Source organism: Rhinoraja longicauda, chromosome 34 (assembly GCF_053455715.1).
Source record: "Rhinoraja longicauda isolate Sanriku21f chromosome 34, sRhiLon1.1, whole genome shotgun sequence".
Taxonomy (NCBI): Eukaryota; Metazoa; Chordata; class Chondrichthyes; order Rajiformes; family Arhynchobatidae; genus Rhinoraja; species Rhinoraja longicauda.
This window is the reverse complement of record NC_135986.1, coordinates 5064978-5081521: the sequence shown is the minus strand read 5'-3', so window position 1 is coordinate 5081521 and position 16544 is coordinate 5064978. Positions and strand designations below refer to the sequence as shown.

Genomic DNA, 16544 nt, shown 5'->3' with positions numbered 1-16544 from the left:
CCTTCTGCAGTTGTACAGGGCCCTAGTGAGGACCGCACCTGGAGTACTGTGTGCAGTTTTGGTCTCCAAATTTGAGGAAGGATATTCTTGCTATTGAGGGCGTGCAGCGTAGGTTCACTAGGTTAATTCCCGGAATGGCGGGACTGTCGTATGTTGAAAGCGCTGGAGCAATTGGGCTTGTATACACTGGAATTTAGAAGGATGAGGGGGGATCTTATTGAAACATATAAGATAATTAGGGGATTGGACACATTAGAGGCAGGAAACATGTTCCCAATGTTGGGGGAGTCCAGAACAAGGGGCCACAGTTTAAGAATAAGGGGTAGGCCATTTAGAACGGAGATGAGGAAGAACTTTTTCAGTCAGAGAGTGGTGAAGGTGTGGAATTCCTCTGCCTCAGAAGGCAGTGGAGGCCAGTTCGTTGGATGCTTTCAAGAGAGAGCTGGATAGAGCTCTTAAGGATAGCGGAGTGAGGGGGTATGGGGAGAAGGCAGGAACGGGGTACTGATTGAGAGTGATCAGCCATGATCACATTGAATGGCGGTGCGTACAGGCTCGAAGGGCTGAATGGCCTCCTCCTGCACCTATTGTTTATTGTCCACCCGAGACTGTGAGCTCCTCAGCGGTGAAGGCCACGGTTGGAGCGTCGATCTCAGGCGAGGGACGCAGGCTCCGATGGTCAGTCCACGGACCGGCGGTGGGGCTCAAAGTCAGTCCCGAGCAAAGGCCGCCAGCTCACCAATGTTAGGCCGCAGTCTCGGGAAGAGAACGACCAGTTTTTAATTTCAGTTCATCAGTGATAGGAGTAGAATTAGAAACATAGAATCATAGAAAATAGGTGCATGAGGAGGCCATTCGGCCCTTCGAGCCTGTACGCACCGCCATTCAATATGATCATGGCTGATCATCCAACTCAGTATCCCGTACCTGCCTTCCTCTCCATACCCCCTGATCCCTTTAGCCACAAGGGCCACATCTAACTCCCTCTTAAATATAGCCAATGAACTGGCCTCAACTACCTTCTGTGGCAGAGAATTCCACAGATTCACCACTCTCTGTGTGACGAAAAAACGTTCTCATCTCGGTCCTAAAAGACTTCCCCTTATCCTTAAACTGTGTGGCCCCTTGTTCTGGACTTCCCCAACATCGGGAACAATGTTCCCCCATCCAGCCTGTCCAACCCCTCAAGAATTTTGTAAGTTTCTATAAGATCCCCCCCTCAATCTTCTAAATTCCAGCGAGTACAAGCCGAGTCTATCCAGTCTTTCTTCATATGAAAGTCCTTGCCATCCCAGGGATCAGTTAGGCCATGTCATAAGTTCATAAGTGATAGGAGTAGAATTAGGCCATTCGGCCCATCGAGAGTCTCCTCCTGCACCTATTTTCTATGTTCTGCGTCCACTCCGTCATTCGATCACGGCTGATCTATCTCTCTCCCTCCCAACCCCATTCTCCCGCCTTCTCCCCACAACCCCTGACACCCGCTCTGATCAATAATCTATCTATCTCCGCCTAAAATACATCCACTGACTTGTGGCCTCCACAGCCGTCTGTGGCAAAGAGTCCCACAGATTCACCGCCCTCCGACTGAAGAAATTCCTCCTCATCTCCTTCCTAAAGAACGTCCTTTAATTCTGAGGCTGTGCCCTCTGGTCCTAGACTCTCCCACTAGTGGAAACATCCTCCCCACACCCACTCTATCCAAGGCCGCTCACTGTTCAGTACGTTTCAATGAGGTCCCTCATTGTTCTTATACAACTGCAATATGACCCCCCCAAATATCTATACTCAATACTCTGACTGACTGACTAGCAGCACGGTGGCGCAGCGGTAGAGTTGCCGCCTTACAGCGAATGCAGCGCCGGAGACTCAGGTTCGATCCTGACTAACGGGCGCCGTCTGTACGGAGTTTGTACGTTCTCCCCGTGACCTGCGTGGGTTTTCACCGAGATCTTCGGTTTCCTCCCACACTCCAAAGACGTGCGGGTTTGTTCGTTAATTGGCTTGGTGTAAATGTAAAATTTCCCTAGTGTGTGTGTGTGGGATAGTGTTAGTGTGCGGGGATCGCTGGTCGGCGCGGACCCGGTGGGCCGAAGGGCCTGATTCCGCGCTGTGTCTCTGAAGTTAAAATGGCCGCTGCGATCCGTGCATCAAAATGGTGGACAGGCTCCGGGAACAGCTTGGGACGTCCCAGTTCGGACTCGATGGGCCGAAGGGCCTGTTTCTGCGCTGTGTCTCTGAAGTTAAAATGGCCGCTGCGATCCGTGCACCAAATGGTGGACAGGCTCCAGGAACAGCTGGGGACGTCCCAGTTCGGACCCGGTGGGCCGAAGGGCCTGTTTCCGCGCTGTATCTCCAAACTAAACTAAACAAGGGGGAGGTTGGACAGTACTTTTCTGATTTTTCTCACCTTCTGTTCATCCCGCAGGGCTCCTAGTCAGCGCTTCACAGGATGGAAAGTTAATTATCTGGGACAGCTACACCACAAATAAGGTAGGAGTTCAGCAAATGCTTCTTGGCTCAAGGTTGCCAACTGTCCCGTATTAGCCAGGACCATCCGTATTTTGAGCTAAATTGGTTTGTCCCGTACGGGACCCGCCCTTGTCCCATATTAGGCCCTGGGGGGCACTGTAGGCCCAGACACTGTAGGCCCGGACACTGTAGGCCCGGACACTGTAGGCCCGGACACTGTAGGCCCGGACACTGTAGGCCCGGACACTGTAGGTCCGGACACTGTAGGCCCGGACACTGTAGGCCCGGACAGTGTAGGCCCGGACGGACACTGTAGGCCCCGGACGGACCACTGTAGGCCCGGACACTGTAGGACCGGACTGTGTAGGCCCGGACACTGTAGGCCCGGACGGACACTGTAGGCCCGGACTGTAGGTCCGGACACAGTAGGCCCGGACACTGTAGGCCCGGACACTGTAGGCCCGGACACTGTAGGCCCGGACACTGTAGGCCCGGACAGTGTAGGCCCGGACGGACACTGTAGGCCCGGACACTGTAGGACCGGACTGTGTAGGCCCGGACACTGTAGGCCCGGACGGACACTGTAGGCCCGGACTGTAGGTCCGGACACTGTAGGACCGGACTGTGTAGGCCCGGACAGTGTAGACCCCGACACTGTAGCCCGTGGGGCTGCTGTAGGCTGGACTGTGTAGGCCCGGACACTGTAGGCTCGGACAGTGTAGGCACGGACAGTGTAGGCCCGGACACTGTAGGCCCGGAGGCCCGGGCGCCGCCTAACGGAGGTTGCTTAGCAACCTGCCTCCCGGCCCGGGCGGCCGCCATTGGTGGAGCGGGAGCACGTGGCCGCTGGCTGGGTGAGGTCACCTGGGGCGCGGGGCGGTGACGTCACCTTGTCCCTTATTTGGGAGTGAGGAAGTTGGCAACCACTAGTCCCCACTCTTGGCTGTGGTCTTTTATAAGCGTAAAGATTCACAGCAGGCAAGTGAACCATCCTCTCACCAGCTAGAGAGCTGCCCTGGCCTTGTGCACACCTAATACACTGTGGACGGCTCGATTGTAATCGTGTGTTGTCTTACCGCTGAAGGGATAGCAGGCAACAAAAAGCTTTTCACTGTACCTCGGTACAACGTGGAACGATAAACAAACAGATCTGAAGAAGGGTCTCGACCCGAAACGTCGCCCGTTCCTTCTCTCCAGAGATGCTGCCCGACCCGCTGAGTTACTCCGGCTTTTTTGTGCCCACTATTTTTGTCTTGCAAAGCAGAAAAACTTTTAATCCGATGTAAACATAGGGAATTCCGTGTGTTGAAATCGGTTATTGTTGCCACGTAATACTGTCGAGTATTTTGTCGGCGGCACGGTGGCGCAGCGGGTAGACCTGCTGCCTCACAGCGCCGGAGACCCGGGTTTCCATCCCGACCACGGGCGCTGCCTGTACGGAGTTTGTACGTTCCCCCCACGACCTGCGTGGGTTTTTGTCCGAGATCTTGGTTTTCACTCCCACACTCCACAAAGACGGACAGGTTTGGTGGGACTGTCGTACGTTGAAAGACTGGAGCGACTGGGCTTGTACACACTGGAATTTAGAAGGATGAGAGGAGATCTTATCGAAACGTATAAGATTATTAAGGGGTTGGACACGTTAGAGGCAGGAACATGTTCCCAATGTTGGGGGAGTCCAGAACCAGGGCCACACAGTTTAAGAATAAGGGGTCGGCCATTAGAACGGAGATGAGGAAAAACTTTTCAGTCAGAGAGTTGTGAATCTGTGGAATTCTCTGCCTCAGAAGGCAGTGGAGGCCGATTCTCTGAATGCATTCAAGAGAGAGCTAGATAGAGCTCTTAAGGATAGCGGAGTCAGGGGTACGGGGAGAGGCAGAAACGGGGTACTGATTGAGAATGATCAGCCGTGATCACATCGAATGGCGGTGCGTACAGGCTCGAAGGGCCGAATGGCCTCCTCCTGCACCTATTGTCTTGTTTGTTGGTAAATTAGCGTGGAATAAGTGTAAATTTTTCCCCAGTGTGTGTGTGTGTGTGTGTGTGTGTGTGGGGTGTGTGTGTGTGTGTGTGGGGTGTGTGTGTGTGTGTGTGTGTGTGTGTGTGTGGGGGGGGTGTGTGTGTGGGATAGTGTTGTGTGTATTTGTGTGTGTGTGTGTGGGGTGTGTGTGTGTGTGGGTGTGTGTGTGTGTGGGGTGTGTGTGTGGTGTGTGTGTTGTGGTGTGTGTGTGTGTGTGTGTGTGTGTGTGTGGGGTGTGTGTGTGTGTGTGTGGGGTGTGTGTGTGTGTGTGTGTGTGTGTGGGGGGGTGTGTGTGTGGGGTGTGTGTGTGTGTGTGTGTGTGTATGTGGTGTGTGTGTGTGTGTGTGTGTGTGTGTGTGTGTGGGGTGCGTGTGTGTGTGGGATAGTGTTGTGTGTATTTGTGTGTGTGTGTGTGGGGTGCGTGTGTGTGTGGGGTGTGTGTGTGGGGTGTGTGTGTGGGGGTGTGTGTGTGTGTGTGTGTGGGATAGTGTTGTGTGTATTTGTGTGTGTGTGGGGGGTATGTGTGTGTGTGTGTGGTGTGTGTGTGTGGGGGGTGTGTGTGTGTGTGTGTGGGGTGTGTGTGTGTGTGGGGTGTGTGTGTGTGTGTGGGGGGGGGGTGTGTGTGTGGGATAGTGTTTGTTGTATTTGTGTGTGTGTGTGTGGGGTGCGTGTGTGTGTGGGGTGTGTGTGTGGTGTGTGTGTGTGGTGTGTGTGTGTGGGGTGCGTGTGTGTGTGGGGTGCGTGTGTGTGTGTGTGTGGGGGTGTGTGTGTGGGATAGTGTCAGTGTGCGGGGATCGCTGGGCGGCGCAGACTCGGTGGGCCGAAGGGCCTGTTTCCGTGCTGTATCTCTAAAACTAAAAGGGGTCTCAAGACCCGAAACGTCACCCATTCCTTCTCTCCAGAGATGCTGCCTGTCCCGCTGAGTTACTCCAGCACTTAGTGTCTTATCTTCGGTGTGAACCAAATCCTTCCGAATCATTAGCTGTAATTGCCACCTCCCTGTGTTCCATCAATCCTCCCCCCGCACTTTGTCACCGGGAAGTCTCCCCGACGGTTGGTGATGGAACCATGCAGCGCAAGAGATCGCAGTGAATTGTGGACACAGCCCAGACCGTCACACACACAAACCGACCTCCCGTCCACCGACCGACTCACTTGTATTCGCTGGAGTTTAGAAGGACGAGAGGGGGATCTTCTAGAAACGTGTAAAATTATAAAAGGACTGGACAAGCTAGAGGCAGGAAAAACGTTCCCAATGTCGGGCGAGTCCAGAACCAGGGGCCACACACACACACAGTCTTAGAATAAAGGGGAGGCCATTTAAAACTGAGGTGAGAGGCAACTTTTTCACCCAGAGAGTTGTGAATTTGTGTTATTCTCTGCCACAGAGGGCAGTGGAGGCCAAATCACTGGATGGATTTAAGAGAGAGTTAGATAGAGCTTTAGGGGAATCAGGGGGTATGGGGAGAAGGCAGGTACGGGGTACTGATTGTGGACGGTCAGCCGCGATCACAATGAATGGCGGTGCGTACAGGCTCGAAGGGCCGAACGGCCTCCTCCTGCACCTGTTTTCTATGTTTCTATGACTCCGTCTACACCTCACGCTGCCTCGGCAAGGCCAGCAGCACAATCAAGGACCAGTCTCACCCCCGGCCACTCCCTCTTCTCCCATCTCCCATCGGGGCAAGAGGTACAGAAGTGTGGAAACACACACCTCCAGATTCAGGGGCACTTTCTTCCCGGCTGTTATCAGGCAACTGAACCGTCCTACCACAACCAGAGAGCAGTGCTGGACTACTATCTACCTCATTGGAGACCCTCGGACTATCCTTGATCGGACTTTGCTGGCTTTACCTTGCACTGAACGTTATTCCCTTATCATCCTTCCATCCCCTTTGATGTCTCCTTTTCACACCTTACACTTCCTTATCTATGTGTCTCTCCCTCTCCCCCGACTCTCAGTCTGAAGAAGGGTCTCGACCCGAAACGTCGCCCGTTCCTTCTCTCCAGAGATGCTGCCCGACCCGCTGAGTTACAATAGACAATAGGTGCAGGAGGAGGCCATTCGGCCCTTCGAGCCTGTACGCACCGCCATTCAATGTGATCATGGCTGATCATTCTCAAACCCCGTTCCTGCCTTCTCCCCATACCCCCTGACTCCGCTATCCTTAAGAGCTATATCTAGCTCTCTCTTGAATGCATTCAGAGAATTGGCCTCCACTGCCTTCTGAGGCAGAGAATTCCACAGATTCACAACTCTCTGACTGAAAAAGTTTATCCTCATCTCCGTTCTAAATGGCCGACCCCTTATTCTTAAACTGTGTGTGGCCCCTGGTTCTGGACTCCCCCAACAGTGGGAACATGTTTCCTGCCTCTAACGTGTCCAACCCCTTAATAATCTTATACGTTTCGATAAGATCCCCTCTCATCCTTCTAAATTCCAGTGTATACAAGCCCAGTCGCTCCAGTCTTTCAACATATGACAGTCCCGCCATTCCGGGAATTAACCTGGTGAACCTACGCTGCACGCCCTCAATAGCAAGAATATCCTTCCTCAAATTTGGAGACCAAAACTGCACACAGTACTCCAGGTGCGGTCTCACTAGGGCCCTGTACAACTGCACACAGTACTCCAGGTGCGGTCTCACTAGGGCCCTGTACAACTGCACACAGTACTCCAGGTGCGGTCTCACTAGGGCCCTGTACAACTGCACACAGTACTCCAGGTGCGGTCTCACTAGGGCCCTGTACAATTGCACACAGTACTCCAGGTGCGGTCTCACTAGGGCCCTGTACAACTGCACACAGTACTCCAGGTGCGGTCTCACTAGGGCCCTGTACAACTGCAGAAGGACCTCATTGCTCCTATACTCAACTCCTCTTGTTATGAAGGGTCTCGACTCGAAACGTCACCGGTTCCTGCGCTCCCGAGATGCTGCCTGACCCGCTGAGTTACTCCAGCTTCGATTGGTACCAGCATCTGCAGTTTGTTTTCCTACACAGTCTGTTACTGCCGATCAGAGTGGGCGGAACTATTTTGGGACGTCAGTTTAAAAGGCCCTCAGTGGACCGATTCAAGTCTTGAGCTGAGAAAACCTGGAGAAGGAGTCTGCGGGGCAGACACAAAATGCTGGAGTAACTCAGCGGGTCAGGCAGCATCTTGGGAGATTGATGGAAAGGGTGACATTTTTAGGATTGAGATCCTGCTTCAGACTGAGAGTCGGGGGGGGGGAGGAGAGGGAGTCTAGAGATTTGGAAGGGTAGGGTGTGAAAACGACTGATCAAAGCGGATGTTGATGATAATGATAAGGAAATGTCGGCTGGCTAGCTGTCGGCTGACGGGAAGATGTCAACGAGACATACCATCAGTAAAATTTAATGAGGAAGACTGTAATGGTCAGTCTGAAGAAGGGTCTCGACCCGAAACGTCATCCTTCTCTCCAGAGATGCTGCCCGACCCGCTGAGTTACTCCAGGATCCTTGCTATTGAGGGCGTGCAGCGTAGGTTCACCAGGTTAATTCCCGGGATGGCGGGACTGTCGTACGTTAAAAGACTGGAGCGACTGGGCTTGTATACACTGGAATTTAGAAGGATGAGAGGGGATCTTATCGAAACGTATAAGATTATTAAGGGGTCGGACACGTTAGAGGCAGGAAACATGTTCCCAATGTTGGGGGAGTCCAGAACCAGGGGCCACACAGTTTAAGAATAAGGGGTCGGCCATTTAGAACGGAGATGAGGAAAAACTTTTTCAGTTGTGAATCTGTGGAATTCTCTGCCTCAGAAGGCAGTGGAGGCCAATTCTCTGAATGCATTCAAGAGAGAGCTGGATAGAGCTCTTAAGGATAGCGGAGTGAGGGGGTACGGGGAGAAGGCAGGAACGGGGTACTGATTGGGAATGATCACATTGAATGGCGGTGCTGGCTCGAAGGGCCGAATGGCCTACTCCTGCACCTATTGTCTATTGTCTATTGATTGGGAACTAGGGTGGGGTAGGGACGGAGAGAGGGGATGCAAGGGATTACTTGAAGTTAGAGAAGTCGAAGTTCATACCACTGGGGTGGTAAGCTGCCCAAGCGAAATATGAGGTGCTGTTCCTCCAATTTGTGTGTGGCATTTCAGTTTAGTTTAGGGATACAACATGGAAACAGGCCCTTCGGCCTACCGAGTCAAATAGGCCCTTCGGCCTACCGAGTCAAATAGGCCCTTCGGCCTACCGAGTCAAATAGGCCCTTCGGCCTACCGAGTCAAATAGGCCCTTCGGCCTACCGAGTCAAATAGGCCCTTCGGCCTACCGAGTCAAATAGGCCCTTCGGCCTACCGAGTCAAACAGGCTCTTCGGCCTACCGAGTCAAATAGGCCCTTCGGCCTACCGAGTCAAATAGGCCCTTCGGCCAACCAGGCAAACAGGCCCTTCGGCCAACCGAGTCAAACAGGCCCTTCGGCCAACCAGGCAAACAGGCCCTTCGGCCTACCGAGTCAAACAGGCCCTTCAGCCTACCGAGTCCACGCCGACCAGCCATCACCCTGAGTACACTAGAACCTGTCCTACTCACTTTAGAGATATCATGCGGAAACAGGCCCTTCGGCCCACCGAGTCAGCGCCAATCAGCCATCTATACTAGAATTGGAGCGGCACGGTGGCGCAGCGGTAGAGTTGCCGCCTTACAGCGAATGCAGCGCCGGAGACCCGGATTCGATCCCGACCGCGGGTGCTGTCTGTACGGAGTTTGTACGTACCCCCCGTGACCTGCGTGGGTTTTCTCCGGGCGCTCCGGTTTCCACACACGCTCCAAAGACGTGCGGGTTTGTAGGTTAATTGGCCACGGTAAAATTGTAAATTGTCCCTAGTGTGTGTAGGATAGTGTTAGTGTGCGGGGATCGCTGGGCGGCACGGACTCGGTGGGCCGAAGGGCCTGTTTCCGCGCTGTATCTTTAAAGTCGAATGTATGTAGGATAGTGCTAGTGTACGGGCTGATCTCTAGTTAGTGCGGACTCGATGGGCCGAAGGGCCTGTTTCCGCATCTTATCTTTAAAGTGTGTAGGGCAGGTTTAGTTTAATATAGAGATACAGCGTGGAAACAGGCCCTTCGGCCCACCGGGTCCGTGCCGCCCAGCGATCCCCGCACACTGACACTATCCCACACACACTGGGACAATTTTTACATTTACCAAGCCAATTAACCTACAAACCCGCACGTCTTTGGAGTGTGGGAGGAAACCGAAGATCTCGGAGAAAACCCACGCAGGTCACGGGGAGAACGTACAAACTCCGTTTGACGGCGCCCGTAGTCAGGATGGAACCCGGGTCTCCGGCGCTGCATTCGCTGTAAGTCGGCAACTCTACCGCTGCGCCACCGTGCCGCTCCAGTTCTAGTATAAGGGGCAATGGCTGGTCGGCGCTGACTCGGTGGGCCGAAGGGCCTGTTTCCGCATGATATCTCTAAAGTGTGTAGGGCAGGTTCTAGTGTACTCAGGGCAATGGCTGGTCGGCGCAGACTCAGTAGGCCGAAGGGCCTGTTTGACTCTGTAGGCCGAAGGGCCTGTTTGACTCTGTAGGCCGAAGGGCCTGTTTGACTCTGAAGGCCGAAGGGCCTGTTTGACTCTGTAGGCCGAAGGGCCTGTTTGACTCTGTAGGCCGAAGGGCCTGTTTGACTCTGTAGGCCGAAGGGCCTGTTTGACTCGGTAGGTAGAAGGGCCTGTTTGACTCTGTAGGCCGAAGGGCCTGTTTGACTCTGTAGGCCAAAGGGCCTGTTTGACTCGGTAGGCTGAAGGGCTTGTTTGCTTGGTAGGCAGAAGGGCCTGTTTGCTTGGTAGGCTGAAGGGCTGGCTTGCTTGGTAGGCCGAAGGGCCTGTTTGCTTGGTAGGCCGAAGGGCCTGTTTGACTCGGTAGGCCAAAGGGCCTGTTTGGCTTCTTTGACTCAGTAGGCCGAAGGGCCTGTTTGCTTGCTGTGTGACGCCGACCCCTGACCTCTCTCTGACCCCCAGGTCCACGCCATTCCCCTGCGGTCGTCGTGGGTGATGACCTGCGCCTACGCGCCCTCCGGCAACTACGTGGCGTGCGGCGGCCTGGACAACATCTGCTCCATCTACAGCCTCAAGACCCGCGAGGGCAACGTGCGGGTCAGCAGGGAGCTACCGGGCCACACAGGTAGGAGACCGGCGCCCCGACCACGCACCAGAGGGCGGGCACAGCCCTTCGGCCCGTTCCCGCTCCTATCACCCGGTTCTAGATACAGGATTAGGCCATTCGGCCCATCGAGTCTACTCCGCCATTCAATCACAGCTGATGGCACAGCCCTTCGGCCCGTCCCCGCTCCTATCACCCGGTTCTAGATACAGGATTAGGCCATTTGGCCCATCGAGCCCACTCCGCCATTCAATCACGGCTGATCTATCTCTCCCTCCCAACCCCATTCTCCTGCCTTCTCCCCACAACCCCTGACACCCGCACTGATCAACAATCTATCTATCTCTGCCTTAAAAACATCCACTGACTTGTGGCCTCCACAGCCGTCTGTGGCAAAGAATCCCACAGATTCACCACCCTCAATAGACAATGGGTGCAGGAGGAGGCCATTCGGCCCTTCCAGCCAGCACCGCCATTCAATGTGATCATGGCTGATCATTCTCAATCAGTACCCCGTTCCTGCCTTCTCCCCGTACCTCCTGACTCCGCTATCCTTAAGAGCTCTATCTAGCTCTCTCTTGAATGCATTCAGAGAATTGGCCTCCACTGCCTTCTGAGGCAGAGAATTCCACAGATTCACAACTCTCTGACTGAAAAAGTCTTTCCTCATCTCCGTTCTAAATGGCCGACCCCTTATTCTTAAACTGTGTGTGGCCCCTGGTTCTGGACTCCCCCAACATTGGGAACACGTTTCCTGCCTCTAACGTGTCCAACCCCCCAATAATCTTATACGTTTCGATAAGATCCCCTCTCATCCTTCTAAATTCCAGTGTATACAAGCCTAGTCGCTCCAGTCTTTCAACATACGACAGTCCCGCCATTCCGGGAATTAACCTGGTGAACCTACGCTGCACGCCCTCAATAGCAAGAATATCCTTCCTCAAATTTGGAGACCAAAACTGCACACAGTACTCCAGGTGCGGTCTCACTAGGGCCCTGTACAACTGCACACAGTACTCCAGGTGCGGTCTCACTAGGGCCCTGTACAACTGCACACAGTACTCCAGGTGCGGTCTCACTAGGGCCCTGTACAACTGCACACAGTACTCCAGGTGCGGTCTCACTAGGGCCCTGTACAACTGCACACAGTACTCCAGGTGTGGTCTCACTAGGGCCCTGTACAACTGCAGAAGGACCTCTTTGCTCCGATACTCAACTCCTCTTGTTATGAAAAAGTTTTTCTTCATCTCAGTTCTAAATGGCCTACCCCTTATTCTTAAACTGTGTGGCCCCTTGTTCTGGACTCCCCCAACATTGGGAACATGTTTCCTGCCTCTAACGTGTCCAACCCCTTAATAATCTTATACGTTTCAATAAGATCCCCTCTCATCCTTCTAAATTCCAGTGTATACAAGCCTAGTCGCTCCAGTCTTTCAACATACGACAGTCCCGCCATTCCGGGAATTAACCTGGTGAACCTACGCTGCACGCCCTCACGAGGAGAATGTACGGTTTTGTAGGTTAATTGGCTTGGTATAAAATGTAAAATTGTCCCTAGTGTGTGTGGGATAGTGTTAGTGCGCGGGGATCGCTGGTCGGCGCGGACCCGGTGGGCCGAAGGGCCTGTTTCCGCACTGTATCTCTAAACTAAACTGAACTAAACTACAGTGAAAAGTTTTTTGTTGCCTGGGGCTTTCCAGTCAGCGGGACATTCACTGGAATTTAGAAGGACGAGAGGGGGATCTTTAGATTTAGATTTAGAGAACAGCGCAGAAACAGGCCCTTCTGCCCACCGGGTCCGCGCCACCCAGCGATCCCCGCACACTAACACTATCCTACACACACACTAGGGACAATTTTTACATTTGCCCAGCCAATTAACCTACAAACACGCACGTCTTTGGAGTGTGGGAGGAAACCGAAGATCTCGGAGAAAACCCACGCAGGTCACGGGGAGAACGTACAAACTCCGTACAGGCGGCGCCCGTAGTCAGGATCGAACCTGAGTCTCCGGCGCTGCATTCGCTGTAAGGCGGCAACTTTACCGCTGCGCCATCTTAAAGAAACATATAACATTCTTAAAGGGTTGGACAGGCTCGACGCAGGAAAAATGTTCCCCCACGTTGGGGGAGTACTGTGCGCAGTTTTGGTCTCCTAATTCGAGGAAGGACATCCTTGTAATTGAGGCAGTGCAGCGTCGGTTCACGAGATTGATCCCTGTTGGGAAGTTCCCAATGTTGGGCGAGTCCAGAACCAGGGGCCAGCCACACACACACACAGTCTTAGATTAAAGGGGAGGCCATTTACATTTCAATACATTACACTTCAATACATTCAAAACTCCGCTGCCCGTCTACTCACCCACTCCCCGATCCGTGACCAGATCACCCCCGTCCTTTACAAGCTCCACTGGCTCCCCATCCCCCAGAGAATCCAGTACAAAATCCTCCTCATGACCTACAAAGCCCTCCATAACCTGGCCCCATCCTACCTGACCGACCTCCTCCACAGGCACACTCCCACCTGCACCCTCCGCTCTGCTGCTGCCAATCTCCTGTCCCCCCCCATCCGGACCAAACTCAGATCCTAGGGGGACAGGGCTTTCTCCATCGCTGTTCCCACCCTATGGAACTCACTACCCCAAACCGTTAGAGACTCCTCCTCACTCACCACATTCAAAACATCGCTGAAGTCTCACCTGTTCAGCACTGCCTTCAACCACTGAAGGTCACCTCACCCTCTGTCTCCTTTCTCTGTTCGTTTACTTATTTATCTATTTATTCACTTCTCTATGTTCTAGAAATCCCTGTAAAGCGTCTTTGAGTGTTTGAAAAGCGCTATATAAATGTGATGCATTATTATTATTATTATTATTATTATTATTATTATTTAAAACTGAGGTGAGAAGGAACTTTTCCCACCCAGAGAGTTGTGAACCTGTGGAATTCTCTGCCACAGAGGGCAGTGGAGGCCGGCCGATTCACTGGATGTTTTCAAGAGAGAGTTAGATAGGGCTCTTAGGGGGGCTAACGGAATCAGGGGATGTGAGGAGAAGGCAGGAACGGGGTACTGATTGTGGATGATCGGCCATGATCGTATTGAATGGCGGTGCTGGCTCGATCGAAGGGCCGAATGGCCTCCTCCTGCACCTGTTTTCTGTGTGCGTTTAAGCGTTTGAGATGAGTAGTGCCACTGGCTGAGCGCCCACACACTAACTCCCGTTCTCTGTCCCGTTGCAGGTTATTTGTCTTGCTGCCGGTTTCTGGATGACAACCAGATCGTCACGAGCTCTGGAGACACAACCTGGTGAGTTTGCGCTCGCCCACCAGAGAGTTGCCCCTCAAGGGAAAACTTGACAACTACGCCTCACAGCGCCGGAGAAACCGGGTTCCATCCCGACCACGGGCGCTGGCCTGTACGGAGGGAGTTTGTACGTTCTGCCTGGGTTTTCTCCGAGATAGAAACATAGAAAATAGATGCAGGAGGAGGCCATTCGGCCCTTCGAGCCTGTACGCACCGCCATTCAATGTGATCACGGCTGATCATTCTCAATCAGTACCCCGTTCCTGCCCTCCCCGTACCCCCTGACTCCGCTATCCTTAAGAGCTCTATCTAGCTCTCTCTTGAATGCATTCAGAGAATCGGCCTCCACTGCCTTCTGAGGCAGAGAATTCCACAGATTCACAACTCTCTGACTGAAACAGTTTTCCGTTCTCAACGGCCGACCCCTTATTCTTAAACTGTGTGTGGCCCCTTGTTCTGGACTCCCCCGACATTGGGAACATGTTTCCTGCCTCTAACGTGTCCAACCCCTTAATAATCTTCGGGGTGTGTAGGTTGATCGGCTCGGTGTAAATGTAAACATTGTCCCTAGTGTGTGTGTGTAGGATAGTGTTAGTGTGCGGGGATCGCTGGTCGGCGCGGACCCGGTGGGCCGAAGGGCCTGTTTCCGCGCAGTATCTCTAAACTAAACAGCCCTCTTAGGCACGATTGAACGGCGCTGCATTCGCTGTAAGGCAGCAACTCTACCACTGTGCCTCCTTCTTATTGAAGCTTTGCAATTTATCTTTGTCTTTGTGCCCTGTGTGGACCGCCTCTCCCCGCTGCACAGAGCACAGATACGCTAGGTGCAGGAGTAGGCCATTCGTCCCTTCGAGCCAGCACCGCCATCTCTCCCTCCCAACCCCATTCTCCCGCCTTCTCCCCACAACCCCTGACACCCGCACTGATCAACAATCTATCTATCTCTGCCTTACATACATCCATCGACATGGCCTTTGTGTACGTTGTTTAGTTCAGGGATACATTCTCAAGGGCGTGCAGCGTAGGTTCACCAGGTTAATTCCCGGAATGGCGGGACTGTCGTGCGTTGAAAGACTGGAGCGACTGGGCTTGTATACACTGGAATTTAGAAGGATGAGAGGGGATCTTATCGAAACGTATACGATTATTAAGGGGTCGGACACGTTAGAGGCAGGAAACATGTTCCCAATGTTGGGGGAGTCCAGAACCAGGGGCCACACAGTTTAAGAATAAGGGGTCGGCCATTTAGAACGGAGATGAGGAAAAACTTTTTCAGTCAGAGAGTTGTGAATCTGTGGAACTCTCTGCCTCAGAAGGCAGTGGAGGCCAATTCGCAGAATGTATTCAAGAGAGAGCTAGATAGAGCTCTTAAGGATAGCGGTAAAATGCTGGAATAACTCAGCGGGTCAGGCAGCATCTCAGGAGAGAAAGAAAGTTGACGTTTCGGGTCGAGACCCTTCTTCAGACTGATCTGAACATATATCTAATGATAGCGGAGTCAGCGGGTACGGGGAGAGGGCAGGAACGGGGTACTGATTGGGAATGATCAGCCATGATCACATTGAATGGCGGTGCGTACAGGCTCGAAGGGCCGAATGGCCTCCTCCTGCACCTATTGTCTATTGTGACCTGCGTGGGGTTTTTTCTCCGAGATCTTCGGTATCCGGGTCTCTGGCGCTGTGAGGCAGCAACGCTACCGCTGCTCCACCGTGTGCCGCCCGAAGGAGTTGGTGTCCTTTTGTGTGTATCAATAGACAATAGACAATAGGTGCAGGAGGAGGCCATTCAGCCCTTCGAGCCTGTACGCACGGCCATTCAATGCGATCGTGGCTGATCACTCTCAATCAGGACCCCGTTCCTGCCTTCTCCCCATACCCCCTCACTCCGCTATCCTTAAGAGCTCTCTCTTGAAAGCATCCAACGAACTGGCCTCCACTGCCTTCTGAGGCAGAGAATTCCACACCTTCACCACTCTCTGACTGAAAAAGTTCTTCCTCATCTCCGTTCTAAACGGCCGACCCCTTATTCTTAAACTGTGTGTGGCCCCTTGTTTTCTGGACTCCCCCAACATTGGACAAGCATCTGGCAGTTCTTTGTTCCCTGTACGTATACAATCCCTTACTCTGTTACTCACTAATCCCTTACTCTGTTGAGATTAGTTTTCAGTTTGGTTTAAAGATACAGCACGGAAACAGGCCCTTCGGCCCACCGGGTCCGCGCCGCCCAGCGATCCCCGCGCACTAACACTATCCCACACCCACACTAGGGACAATTTTACACTTACACCCGGCAAATTAACCTCCGTACTTGTACGTCTTTGGAGTTTGGTTTAGAGATACAGCGGGGAAACAGGCCCTTCGGCCCACCGGGTCCGCGCCGCCCAGCGATCCCCGCACACTGACACTATCCTACACACACTAGGGACAATTTTTTTGACATTTACACCAAGCCAATTAACCTACAAACCCGCACGTCTTTAGAGTGTGGGAGGAAACCGGAGAAAACCTCAGTCAGAGGGTGGTGAAGGTGTGGAATTCTCTGCCTCAGAAGGCAGTGGAGGCCAGTTCGTTGGATGCTTTCAAGAGAGAGCTGGATAGAGCTCTTAAGGATAGCGGAGT

At 53.1% G+C, this 16544-nt stretch overlaps 1 protein-coding gene across 1 annotated transcript in view; it reads left to right on the top strand.

The window, feature by feature from the left end:
- The window catches only part of LOC144609670 (guanine nucleotide-binding protein G(I)/G(S)/G(T) subunit beta-2-like), a 97402-nt gene that overhangs the window by 75019 nt on the left and 5839 nt on the right, over positions 1-16544 (top strand). Inside the window, exons 5-7 of the mRNA XM_078428173.1 lie at positions 2431-2493; positions 10482-10644; positions 13863-13929. Of these exons, the coding sequence (XP_078284299.1) occupies positions 2431-2493; positions 10482-10644; positions 13863-13929 (293 nt within the window). The remainder of the gene's footprint in view (positions 1-2430; positions 2494-10481; positions 10645-13862; positions 13930-16544) is intronic.